The 12,947-nt window shown below is 49.4% G+C and overlaps 1 protein-coding gene and 1 long non-coding RNA gene across 2 annotated transcripts in view; one reads left to right on the top strand and one right to left on the bottom strand.

The window, feature by feature from the left end:
* The window catches only part of IFNGR2 (interferon gamma receptor 2), a 33,798-nt gene extending 26,448 nt beyond the window's left edge, over window positions 1–7,350 (top strand). The window contains exons 5-7 of the mRNA XM_027041688.2: window positions 3,478–3,637; window positions 4,034–4,191; window positions 6,670–7,350. Coding sequence (XP_026897489.2) covers window positions 3,478–3,637; window positions 4,034–4,191; window positions 6,670–6,843 — 492 coding nt within the window. The 3' untranslated portion in view covers window positions 6,844–7,350. The remainder of the gene's footprint in view (window positions 1–3,477; window positions 3,638–4,033; window positions 4,192–6,669) is intronic.
* On the bottom strand, window positions 3,797–6,672 carry LOC113594383 (uncharacterized). Its single transcript, XR_003414768.2, has 2 exons — window positions 5,322–6,672; window positions 3,797–4,122 (listed from the first exon to the last, which is right to left on the bottom strand). It is a non-coding gene; the product is annotated as an uncharacterized LOC113594383 (long non-coding RNA).
* Window positions 7,351–12,947: the final 5,597 nt, after the last annotated feature.

The following is a 12,947-nucleotide window of genomic DNA, read 5'->3' as shown; positions in this document are numbered from 1 at the left end:
TCTCCTCTAGAAGCGTGGCTTCTGCCACCTGTGCAAGCCTTCCCTTCTACCAGGTGGATCTGAAGGGCCCCTCTCTTCCTGACAGCATGCTGTTCCTGTTGTCTGGGGCGCTCACGGTGCTTTGTGGCACCGTAAAGCTCAGAGAAGGTTCTAGAGGGCCTGTTTCTCCGACAAGGAATTCACTGCAGTCTGCAAGGTCATATAAAGTCCTCCGGTTTGAATGATTTGCAAAGACGACATATGTGACCAGGTGAAAAGTCTTCTGGGAGGAGAGGGAGAGTTCTAGGGAGAACGATGGAGGGTGTGAGAAGGCTTGGGGTCTGGAGACCTGCAAGTTGCCAGGGTCTGTCAGAAATGCAGGCCGTGTGAGGAGGGGCCGTGGCAGGCAGTGCGCCTGACAAAGGTGGGTCGGACCAGCACAGCCTGGTCAGCCCTCCATGGTATGAAGAAACACGATGGCCTTAGCTCATCGGCAGTGCCTGGCTATCCAAGCTGCACATCATGAGGTTTTATTTATTATCTGCATAGACTTCATGGTTTCCTAAATTCAGCATTATCACTTTGCTTTGTTTTCCAGTTTTATTGGGGTATAATTGACACCCATAACTGTGTAAGTTTAAGCAGCATAATGACTTACATATTGTGAAACAATTATAGTGTTTTACTTATTTATTTTTAAAATGTAATTTTGAGAGAGAGAGAGAGAGCACGCACGAATGGGGGAGGGACAGAGAGAGAAGGAGACGCAGAATCCGAAGCAGGCTCCAGGCTCGGGGCTGTCGGCACAGAGCCCGACGTGGGGCTCAAACCCACAAACCGTGAAACCATGACCTGAGCCGAGGCCGGACGCTCAACCGACTGAGCCACCCGGGCGCCTCAATTATAGTGTTTTATGATAAGAGCTTGTGTTTATCAAGGGCTTTCTTTGTGTTGGGCACTGGGCCAGACATTTTAGCTACATCATCTCATTTAATCTTCGTACCAAGCCGTGTCAGAGAAGGAAACCAAGTGGGTTAAGTAACTCGCTCAAGGTCAGCAGCTGATAGCTAGCACATCAGTGCAGAAACGTTCTGGCCCCAGGGCCCATGCTCTGCAGTTATTATCTGACATAGTTTACAAATTATTGCTTTCTCCTCATTTCTTTATGGGGAGTCTAGAAACATGGAGGAAGGCAAAACCCACTGAGGAGTAGACTCTTACCATGTGGGAGAAGAGGAAATAATCATCTCCCCAAATCAGAGGTCAAAGTCTGGTCAAATGGAATACAGAAGGCCTGGAAGATTCCAGAAGGGATTTCCCTGTTCCCTTATCAACTGGAGCAGCTATACTTTGACCTTCTGTGAACAAAAGATTCTAGGGTTCGAATAATTCTGACCAGCACCTAGATTTGCTTGAAGGACCCGTGGGACTTGGCATATAGTTGTATTCATGGCTATGGCGTATTACAACAGGACACAAAGCAAAGTCAGCAAAAGGGAGAGGTACATGGGCCAAAGTCCAGAGGATTCCAGACACAAGCTTCCAAGAATCCCCTCCCGAAAGACCCACCCAGGACACAATTACTCCAATGACAAGCTATGGCAACATGTGTAATGCAGTCTAGTAGAGAATCTTATCAGAGACTCAATGCCCAGGGCTTTTATTGGCTATATGGGCCTCTTCTCCCTAGCACATATCAAAATTACAGACTCCTAGAAGGAGAGCAGGTGGTCAGCATAAAAAACATGGTAGGTACGATAAGCTGCTAATGTTAGCGAATGGCGGGGACACTCCCAGATTCCAAGTTCCCGGATGTCAGAGATAGTTAGTTACCCTTGCAAGCAGGCCTCCCAAGCACAGCAGTCTCGGTCTCTGTCGTCTGTGATTCTAAGTTTTAGAAATGCCAACTGGCAGCTGAAATAATCCCAAAAAGAAGTTCGTCCTTAAAATTGCCCTATGTCACATCATGAGTGAAAATTTTTCTCCTCTGTCCTGGCAGTCTATCACCATTAAACAGAAGAAAAAAAAATCATCTATGATCCTACAATTCATAAGTAATGTGATGACTTTATATTTTTCAAAATAAGATTTTCTATATACTATTGAATAATTGCCTTTCTTCAGTCAGTAAGTACTACAGCAGGCCTCATCTACACGGCACTGAACGTGTGTAATACCACCATTTCAAATGGCTATAGCGTTCTCTACCATATCTCAAAGTAGGAAAGCAGTCCCTTATAAGAAATCCTTGGGGAGCCTGGGTGGCTCAGTCGGTTGAGCGTCTGACTTCAGCTCAGGTCATGATCGCACAGCTCGTGAGTTCAAGCCCCGCATCTGGCTCTGTGCTGACAGCTCAGAGCCTGGAGCCTTCTTCAGATTCTGTGTCTCTCTCTCTCTCTCTGCCCCTCCCCGGCTCACACTCTGTCTCTCTCTCAAAAATAAGTAAACATTAAAAAAAATTTTTTTTTTAAAAGAAATCCTATATTGCCATTATATATCTTTTCCTCGTTTCCCTGTGGAACAATGTCAACTTTGTCCAGGAGGAGAGTGAGAAGCCACTGACTAGAGGGACCCAGGTGGGGAGTTAGCGAGGCCCGAGGAAGGCAGTAGCAGGGATGTGGGGAGGAGACAGAATCCTCAAGAATCTGGGATCCCGCCAGTTCCTGATTACATAAGTAAACACACTGGGCATTTAAGCAATTTTATTTTATTTTATTCTATTTTATTTTATTTTATTTTATTTTATTTTATTTTATTTTATTCTATTCTATTCTATTTTAAAGAGAAAGAGAGAAAGGTGGGGGGCAGAGAGAGAGGGAGAAAGCAGGCTGTATACCCCGTGCAGAGCCCAACTTGGAGCTCGATCCTATGACCCTGAAATCATGACCTGAGCCAAAGTCGATCAGAAGCTCACCTGATGGAGCCACCCAGGTGCCCCCCCATTTAAGCAGTTTTAAAGGAGAAAATTTCATCCCAGAAACTGGGATTTGCTAAATTCCAGTGGCCGACCCTGCGTTGTTATAGTGGGCCCCCTCCGAGGCCTGAGAGCCAGAAACACAGCTCTGAAGCCACCGGCATCTTCCTTCACACAGCTCACCAGTTTTCACATGTAAAATTTGTCGCCTGCAAGCCAGTGACTCTTTAAAAACAGAATCTCTTGGGGCGCCTGGGTGGCTCCGTCAGTTAAGCATCAGACTCGTAGTTTTGGCTCAGGTCGTGATCTCAAGGTTCATGAGTTCAAGCCCTGCACTGGGCTGTGCACTGACCGTGCGGAGCCTGCTTGGGATTCTCTCTCTCTCTCTCTCTCTCTGCCCCTCCCCTGCGCATGCTCTCTGTCAAAATAAACCTTAAAAAAAATTAACAAAACAAAACAGGAACTCTTTATTCTTTGGTTATTGTGTTTGCTGTGAATTTGGGGGAACATTGAAAAGCTAGAAGTGCTCCCGCTGCATCTGTTTGGGTCATTTACATACATGCTTCTTGGTGTTTTTGACACAGGTTAAAGGCCCCTTCAGGAGCACCTCCATCGTGTTGAATGATTTGAAACCCTTAAGAGAATACTGTTTACAAGTCAAAGCGCAACTGGTTTGTGAAAAAGGGAACATCTCTAGACCCGGACACTTAAGCAACGTATCTTGCTACAAAACAGCGATGGATGGTAACATACCTTCTTAGGTCCTTTCTGACCTGGGCAAAGAATATTCCCCGAGTAGTGAAACCGGGGGTGGCTTGTTAGGCCAAGGGTCAAGGGTGGTAGGGGTGGGGAGACCCGGAGAGAAGGGGCAAGACGCGAACCCGAAAGTGTAGGCAACACAGGTTCATGCTGAGATCTACCATAATAACAGCACCAGACAGCTAACGCTGCTTTATTTTAGGATTGCCTTTCCTGGCTAGTCATCTAAGCATGTGAGGCTGGGCGGGGGAGGGAGGGGCAGCGTCGGCCCAGTTTTACCAGGAAACGACCTCTCTCTAAGCGGTTGGCAGGTGAGAAATTACCGACGTTTGTACCACGAGTGGGACGGGCCTCTTGTTTACTTCCGCGTCATCTTTTCAGCCGCCACAAAACTCCAGCAAATCATCGTGATTGCTGTGGGACTCTTTCTGTTCCTGTCGATGCTGGCGGGGGCCTGTTTCTTCCTGGTCCTGAAATACAGAGGCCTGGTGAAATACTGGTTTCACTCTCCACCGAGCATCCCGTTACAAATAGAAGAGGTACGTGCGCACACATCCAGTGGGTGACATGTCGGCGCTCCACGGCCCCCTGGTAACACTTAAGAGGTCAGCGGCGGACAAAGCCACGGGCACAGAGATTTGAATTAAAAGTGGTGCAGGGTTATTTGTACGCCCATGTTCCCAGCATTATTCACCACAGCCAAATGGGGGAGGCAACCTAAGCTCCCGTCGGTGGAGGAACAGATAAACGAAATGTGGTATGTCCATCCAATGGAATATTATGCAGCCGTAAAAAGGAAGGCGATTGTGCCGCATGCTGCAACGTGGGTGAACCCCGAGGATGGTACGCTAGGTGAAATAGACCGGTCACAAAAAAGACAAACACTGTTTGATTCCACTTAACATGAGGTACTTAGAGGACTCCGATTCAGGGAGACTGAAAGTAGAGTGGTCGTGGCCAGGGTCTGGGTGGGGAGGGGAAAGTGGGGAGTTAGAGTTTAATAGGTGCAGAGTTTTCGTTTTGCAAAGTAAAAACAAGCCCTGGACATAGTGGTGAGGGTTGTACAACAGGGTGAATGTATTTTATACCAGTGAGCTGTATACATAAAAAAATAGCTAAGATGTAAATCCTATGTTACATGTATTTTACCACAATTTAAAACCTTTTTTTTTTTTTTAATGGCATGAGGTTGGTGGCAAAGGTGGTCTGGCCCAGCGTGGCCAAGGGTTGCCTGTAGCAGCACATCAGACCTGTGCCTTTTGGAGGAAGCCCCCAAGAGGCCTGGAAGAGGGTAGAGAGGCAGTGAAGACGGGGATCGAGAGCACAGGCTGTGGGGCAGATGTGCGCACTTGGAAGGAGTCTAGAGAAAAAGCACCCGGGGCTGTGCAGACAGAACTTTGTGCACCAAGAGCTCACTGGATGTTACTAGTGTTTTGAAAGGCCTGAGGAAGAAGAGTGGACTGGTTCTCGTGAGAGGTTGATTTCATGCACAGCCCGACCACCCACCCCCAACCTCCGAGGCTCCGCAAGGGGGCCGAGCCCTCCAAGAACACTAGGGGGACATGCTTAGGGGCAGAAGCAAGCTGATGGAAGACTATTTAAAGATATTTGCTTCTGGAGGTTTCTTCGTAGGAAACTTGGGGTCAAGGTACTGGAAACAGAAGCTTACTGTGTCACATCTAGAAGGAATAGGTATCAGATAAGGTCCAAGTGTGTAGAGAAACAGCAGGGCTTCTAGAAGGAGCTGTAGTGCCTTGTTGGCCTTCATCTGTCATGAGGTATTTAAAGTACACAGACATGGTACGAACTACATGTTATGTTCCCTACTAGACCCTCCATACAGATGCTGCATGATTCCACTTACTTGAGGCATCTAGAATACTCCACCTCATAGAAGCTGGAATAGAACGGTGGTTGCCAGGGGCCGGGGGGGGGGGGGGGGGGGAGGGGATGGGCACAGGGAGTCGCTGTTCGGTGTGCAGAGTTCCAGTCAGCCAAGTGAGTTCTGGAGATCTGTACATCATCCTGCCTGTAATTAGTACCATATTATACACTTAAAGATTTGTCAAGAAGGCAGAACTCATCTTGAGTGTTGTTATAACACCCACACCACCCCCCCACACACACACCCAGCGTTTTCCCCTGGTTAATAGTTTCACAAAATAACAGCTCTCAGTGGGCCTCAGAATCTTCCCTGCATTCGTGTGTCTCTCACAGCCGAGCAAACAGCACCACCCCGTGTGAAGTTGTCCCTTTGGGGCGTGGATCCCAAACAGAGAGGCTTTCAGTTTACTTTCCTGGGAAAGTGTGAAAAACCTCTGTCAAAGGGCACTGACATTCCACGAGAAGAACGAGCCAGGTTTCACTTATATTTGGGGGGGGGGGGGGTCTCACAAGTGCGCGTGATGCGTTGACGTTCCTCTCGCCCTTCGTCAGCTCTCGGCTCACCGGATGTTCCGGTGTCTCTGTCGCTCAGCAGTAAGGCCAAGGCTCAGCCTAGAACAAAGGCGGGAGGGAGGGGGGCAAGTGGGCCGCCATGAAACAGCTCTGTGCCTTGAGGCCCCCGCCGCCTCACCCCTGCCCGGGAGGCCGCACTGACCGTCCTGCGGCACGCCTGGCTTCTTGGCTGTGAGCTGGAAGTGACCGGCAGGGGCAGGGGCTGAGGAAAAACACTGGCGCATTTTCCCCCTTTTCCCCACCACCTCCTCCTTCGCCGGGAAGTTAAATTCCAGAGACGTTTCAGGGAGAACCGTCCCCAAGCCTGCACTGAGTGCAGCAAGTCTGAGCTTGCCTTTCCCGAGCTACCGCATGACCTCGGTGGGCCCACCCATTCGTGTTCGGGTTAGCGATGGCGTGAGGGGTGGGGGCTGCTCTCATTTTAGAAGCTGTTTCCGTGGTGGTCAGAATAGGAAGTCCTACCTGGGGTAAATAGGACTGCGCCAAGTAAATGTGAAGTCGAAAGTCCGGTGTTTCGAACTGACAAACTAATTACAATGCTGGTTTTCAACCTTTTCAAGTATTTAAAGGACCCGGCTCAGCCTATCTTGGAGGCCCTGGACAAGGACAGCTCGCCAAAGGATGATGCCTGGGACTCTGTGTCCGTTGTTTCGTTTCCAGAGAAGGAGCAAGAAGATGTTCTCCAGAGTACTTTGCACCAAAGCCCCGGTCCAGTCCAGCAGCCTGTGGGATGAGGGCTCTGAGCCGACGAAGCAGCTGAAGTTCACGTCGCGACTTCACAGAGCCCAGCACTCCATATTCCCGTCCCGCCAAGGCCGCCGGTGCCTGGGAAGATGCCATGGGTCTCGTAGGGGAGACAAGTTTTTTTTTTTCTAGAGTTTTCTAATCATACAAGTTTCTAGAATGATTCTACAGAGATAGCCCAGAATAATTAAGATTTCTCTTAAACACTAAAAGGACACATAATTGTTAGCAAAATGGCTCTGGTACGCCTCTGAGGTTTCGTTCGTCGGCAGCGAGGACACCGGGTCCTCTCCTTGACTCGGGCGGGTGGGCTGCAGCCCCTGGGGCAGGTCATGTAACCTGTCCCAGGCTGTCCCAACGAGGGACATCGAATGACCCTTCACCATAGCCAATCTCCTGACTTAAAATGTGATTAGTCCTGTAAATATTTTCCTGGTAATTTAAGCCTTTTTTTCTTTTCAAGCTAGGAATAAAAGACTAACTTTTTCAAAGTAAAAGTGAAGTTTCTTCTTTCCATTTCACCTTCTTTATTTTGGCCTATTTTCTGCAAAGTTTCAACTTTTTAAAAAATTACTATAGGGGCGCCTGGGTGGCTCGGTCCATTGAGCGTCCGACTTCAGCTCAGGTCATGATCTCACGGCTCATGAGTTCGAGCCTTGCGTCAGGCTCTGCGCTGACAGCTCGGAGCCTGGAGCCCGCTTCGGATTCTGTGTCTCCCTCTCTCTCCACCCTTCCCCCACTTGTGCTCTCTCTCTCTCTCTCTCTCAAAAATAAATAAACATTCCAAAAAAAAATACTATATCTAAACTTTTGTTTTCTTAATTAATACCCGGTAGAGCTACTGAGGCCTCATGGTCACTCAGCGAGAACTGTCTATGTGTGTCACCTGATTCCTTAGGAGCATATAAAGGGCACTTTCAGAAGCCGCATTAGCATTTCACTCGTGATGAGTCGTATATTGACCAAGGCCTGTAGGTAGTAAAGAGAATTCGCTAATGGACGACAGTGATACCCACCGGGCACGCGCGTCTTCCGTGTATTGATGGGCTCTTTTGTTCAAGGGATGTGGATTAAAAATCCATTTATATGACTCATCGCACTTAGGAAATGGATGTGTAGCTTCACACCCCATCCCCCAACACACACACAAAGTGGTAAGTTGCTGTAACGTCTGCCTTACCCAGAAACCCTCCTGGCGGCCCAACCTCACTGGGAAGAAGAGACGCTGACTGTAGGAATATGAAGCTTCTAGCACTAATTGATGGGACCACCTTCCCTCTCTCATTTGGGGCCTGTGCCACTGGGGAGGGATTGGCTCTCAGGCCAAAGCACCGTGTCCTTTGCTGCCCCGAGTGACGGGAGAGAAAAGGACATCCATCCACGGGCCCCACGCCACTCAAGTCCTCCTGGGAGAGATCCGCGTTACCTGTTAGGGACGGGTCTGTAAGAAGATGGAGACTATGAACACCTACCTGGGATCATTTAGGGGCTCTGATAGAGGGCTTTCTCTGCTGGACCATGGGGGAAGCCCTGGGAGGGGAGGAGGACGTAGCAGAAAGCAGGCCAGGGTTCGAGCCCAGCAGAAAGGGGGACAGATCAATTCCGCTGGAAAATAAGTTCATAAACGCCACCCTGTGTAAAAGGGAGTTAGTGACAGCTGGTCAGGGGCCAGCAGGCTGGCTGTGGGGACCAGATTCTGCTAAGGCTGAACTGGCCTTAGGGCAGAATCGGTGGAGCGTCCTGAAGCAGGAGTTCGCTATGGTTCAGGCCCAGAGAGGCCCTTCTTGGTCGAAGACAGCGGCTTATGTTAGTGACGGACTCAGAGCCCAAACCCAGAGGCAGCACTACGTCCGGGTGCCTCTCTGGAGCCAGGCTCTCCGACGCCATCGCATACTAGGGGACAGGATGCCGATGACACCAAACTGGCTTCCCCAGGACTCCAAACGTGCTGCTGCTCTTTTCCATCCTAACTCAGTAAGCGTCGCGAGGAGGCATGGGGCTGGCGAGAAAGGACGAGAGTTATTGGAGTAAGATTCTCCATTTTCATGTCTCTTCCAAAAAAAAAAAAAAAAAAAACCACACCTGGTTCTACTTCGTAAAATAAATGGCTCATCAGTGGAATTAATACTTACACTAACTTGGCACTTTAATGTCTAGTCAAGCTGAGTACATAACCGTAAAACGTTTGAGTCAGAAGCGTTTTCGTAAATCATTTTTAACAGGGCAGACATGCACCAAGCCCACCCTGCCCCCCCCCCCATCTCTGTGTGGTCTGTATGCTAAGAATAGTCCCTACATCTTCAAACGGCTGGAGAGGGGGCGCCTGGGGGGTCCAGTCGGTTAAGCGTCTGACTTGATTTCAGCTCAGGTCATGATCTCACAGTCTGTGGAATCGAGCCCCGCCTCAGGAGTCCTGTTTGGGATTCTCTCTAACCCCCTCTCCCTCTGCCCCTCCCCTGCTCGTGCTTGCTCTGTCTCTCTCTCTCTCTCAAAATAAATGGCTGGAAAAAATCAAAAGAATCGTATTTCATCACACATGAAAAGTATATGAAATTTAAATTTCAGTGTCCATAAATAAACTTTTATTGGAATCCAGTGATGCTCCTTCATTCATGTACTCTCGCTGGCTACTTGTGCACTACATGGCCGAACTGAGTAGTTGCAACAGAGGCTGAATACTTACAAAGCCTAAAATATTTACTGCTCAGCCCTTTCCTGAGAGGGTTCAATGACCCTTGATCTATACAATGAAGGGCTTGTTGGGTAGGAGAAAACAAGCCAGTCCCATTATAGAAGCATATACCAAGTCCCTGCAAGATCCCCTTTGACACTGAGATTATCTTATTCAGGGCTCATAGGAGGAGAGGTATATAATTCTTGCATGTATTCCGTAAAGCAGGTTATGCACTATGTACCAGGGAAGGCTGGATGCAGAGGGTAGGAGTATGCAGACCAATGGAGGAGAACGGGCCCTATACCAAGAATAGGGCTCCCAGAGATGATGGATTAGTTGGATCAAGGCCACCTGTGGCCTATAGGGTACCTTTGTGTGAATTAGACACCCAGCTTTAGAGACATTTTGCTTTCAAGTGCCATGAATTTTCTAAGTAAACCACAGATCTCCTGTTCCTGCGCTGTGAATAGCGCCCCCTGGGGGTCCCACAGTGCTCAGCCCTGCAGATGGCTGTTAGGAGGCCCTTGTTATTCTGGATGGTGTTGAGGCCCACGGGGTGGGGAGCCACCGGGCATGGGGGTGGGGCAGGAGTTGGAGGCAGGGGAGGGCAGAGACTTTCTCTGTATCTGCAGGACACGGGCGGATGCACTGGACAAATGGCTACTGCCTTGTCGACCAGAAATCGCCAGGGCAGAGCACAGCTCAGTTCTAGCTGGTTCTTGGCACATCTGCCTTTATGGCCTTTATTTCACTTGCAATCACTTGTTTCCACTGATAGTGGGTTTTTTTTTTTTTTTAATGTTTATTTATTTATTTTGACAGAGAGGGACCATCAACAGGGAAGGGGCACAGAGAGAAGGAGAGACGGAGAATCCCAAGCAGGCTCCGTGCCGTCAGCACATGGAGTCCAACGCAGGGCTCAGTCGCACAAACCGTGAGATCATGACCTGAGCCGAAATCAAGAGTGGGACGCCTAAGTGACCGAGCCACCCAGGCGCCCTGCTAGTTTTGCCCTAAACTTTCAGCGACTGGAAAACACCTACCTATCTCTTCAAGGTACCCCAGGGTCCTCCCCAAATCAATTTGCTGTATGCCACAAAGCCTGTATTTCAGCTGAGAACGTCTAAAACTGTCTACGCTGTCTGGTGGGGGTGAGAATCTGCCCAGGCATTTCCCCAGGATGCAGTCAGACCCTGCTTTTCAGTGCTGCTCACAGACCTTAGGAAGCCAGTGCTGTCTGATGGGAACGCAGTGAAAGTGACTCCTTCTTCCTCGCTGCCAGCTGTGGTGACGGAAGACAGCTGGCTGGCCCCGGAGGGAATGACCTGGGCCCTTGCAGCAGCATGTGGCTAGGGAGGGGGCTCTCGTCAGTGCTGGCTGCTCGATAACTTGCCTGTAAGTCTGAAGTGAGTTCAATAAATTAATCTCTAAATTCGCAACGCTCGGAATGGAGGTAAATACATGTCCATCATCCGGAACCCCTTCTTGGCGCTCTTCCCAAATCCAGGACTGGTGCTCTCTGCGTGACCCATGAGGGTCTGGAAGGCTTGCCCTGTCCTGCCACACCTACTTGTCGAAATTTAAAATATCTGGAAGAGGCATGGATTATCATCTGAAAGCCCTGTGTAAAATGACATAAGCCGTGTTAAAACTGCAATAAAAAATAAGCACGGGCAGGCTCGAAACAAAACAAAAACCAGCGGACTCCAGACTGTTTTCTCTTAGCTGGCACGCCACCCAGTGCCAAGAGGCTAAAAAGCCACCGAACGAGTAAGGAAACAACCTTCAGGCAAAGCCATCTGGGAGAGATAAGGGCGTGCACTATTAAACCCCAGCTCCAAACCGAGATCTCTAGTAACAAAGCCACTGGAAATACTCTCCCTCCTATCTCCATCCTCACCATTGTTATTCTCCATGTCAGGCTGACCACAGGCTCTTCCCAAGGCCACCACAGCCACACCTGAGCTTCCCTCTCCTTTCATTGATTTCCGGCGTTCGGTCTCTTCTTCTAAAGCCACTATTGCAGCAGTTTCCCCAAGTTTTATTTCTCAAAGTCTTCTAAGAGGCAAATTTGCAAGTCTCAAGTATGGAAAACACCATAGAATTGAGACCTCCCTCCTAAAAACCTACAATGCACATTTTATAAGAAGCTCTTGGGGCACCTGGGTGGCTCAGTCGGCTAAGTGTCCGATTTCAGCTCAGGTCATGATCTCACAGTCCTTGGGTTCGAGCCCCGCGTCGGGCTCTGTGCTGACAGCTCAAAGCCTGCAGCCTGCTTGTCGTTCTGTGTCTCCCTCTCTCTCTGCCCTTCCCCTGCTCGTGCTCTGTCTCTCTGCCTCTCAAAAATAAATAAATGTTACAAGCAGCTCTCAAGAAAAGACTTTACAGAGGGGCGCCGCCTGGCTGGCTCAGCCGGAACAGCATGCAACTCTTGATCTCAGGGTTGTGAGTTTGGGTCCCACAATGGGCGTAGAGATTACTTAAATAAATAAAACTTAAAAAAGAAACTGTATTGAGCTTGGGTGGCTTGGTCGGGTAAATGTCCGACTCCTGGTTTCAACTCAGGTCATGATCTCATGGTTCATGAGCTCAGGCCCAGCATCAGGCTCTGTGCTGACAGTGCAGAGCTCTCTCTCGCTCTCTCTGGCCCCCTTCTGCTCAGATGCGCGTGCCCTCTCTCAAAATAAACATTAAAAATTGTTTTTAAAAAGCTTTACAGAAAATAAAATGTTTTAACCTAGTTCAGCCCAAGGATTCCTGAGCTTCTTTGACCAGTGTTGTTGGGGATGCTGGCCGAGGGAAGAGCAGGGCCTCGAACTCAGGAGGAAAGGGCTTGAGCGGTGACCCCAATCCGAAGGCAAGTTACTTAACACCTCCAGATAAACGTTCCTACCTCCAAACGGAGAATGAAGGACAACATGAGGCACATAGAACGTTTGCAGGGGCAGGTGAGTCACTGAAAAGATGTGAGAGCATCTCTGCCCTGGAGAGCAGGCCCTGGGCTCTGGGAGGCTCCTCTCTCCCTCCCCTGTCCTTGGAATGTGGGTTCCACTGGTCTTTCCCTCTCAGAGCCTCCTCCAAGGACACGACCTTGAGATGGTGATGGAGTGTTAAGAACACCTATGCGGTACATGTGACTGACCCCGCTTGGGGCCTTTTTATCAACTTTTAAGATTTGGTGTTGGGGCAGGTGCAGGGATGCATTCATCTGGCTGCCGCCCAAGCAGCAAGTTCTCCTTGCTTATTAAACAGGCCACCTACCAGCCTGGCTGGCTGTCCTCTGTGATCTGTTTGGGTAAGGCTGCTTTCACAGTACACCCGAAACAGCATTCTCAGTGCACTTCTGCTATCCATGTGGAGCAGAAAATTGACCTTAAGAAACAGGGCCCTGGGGCACCTGGGTGGCTCAGTCAGTTGAGC

The sequence above is a fragment of the Acinonyx jubatus genome, chromosome C2 (genome assembly GCF_027475565.1).
Source record: "Acinonyx jubatus isolate Ajub_Pintada_27869175 chromosome C2, VMU_Ajub_asm_v1.0, whole genome shotgun sequence".
NCBI classification, from domain to species: Eukaryota; Metazoa; Chordata; class Mammalia; order Carnivora; family Felidae; genus Acinonyx; species Acinonyx jubatus.
This window is presented reverse-complemented; position numbering and strand designations above follow the sequence as displayed.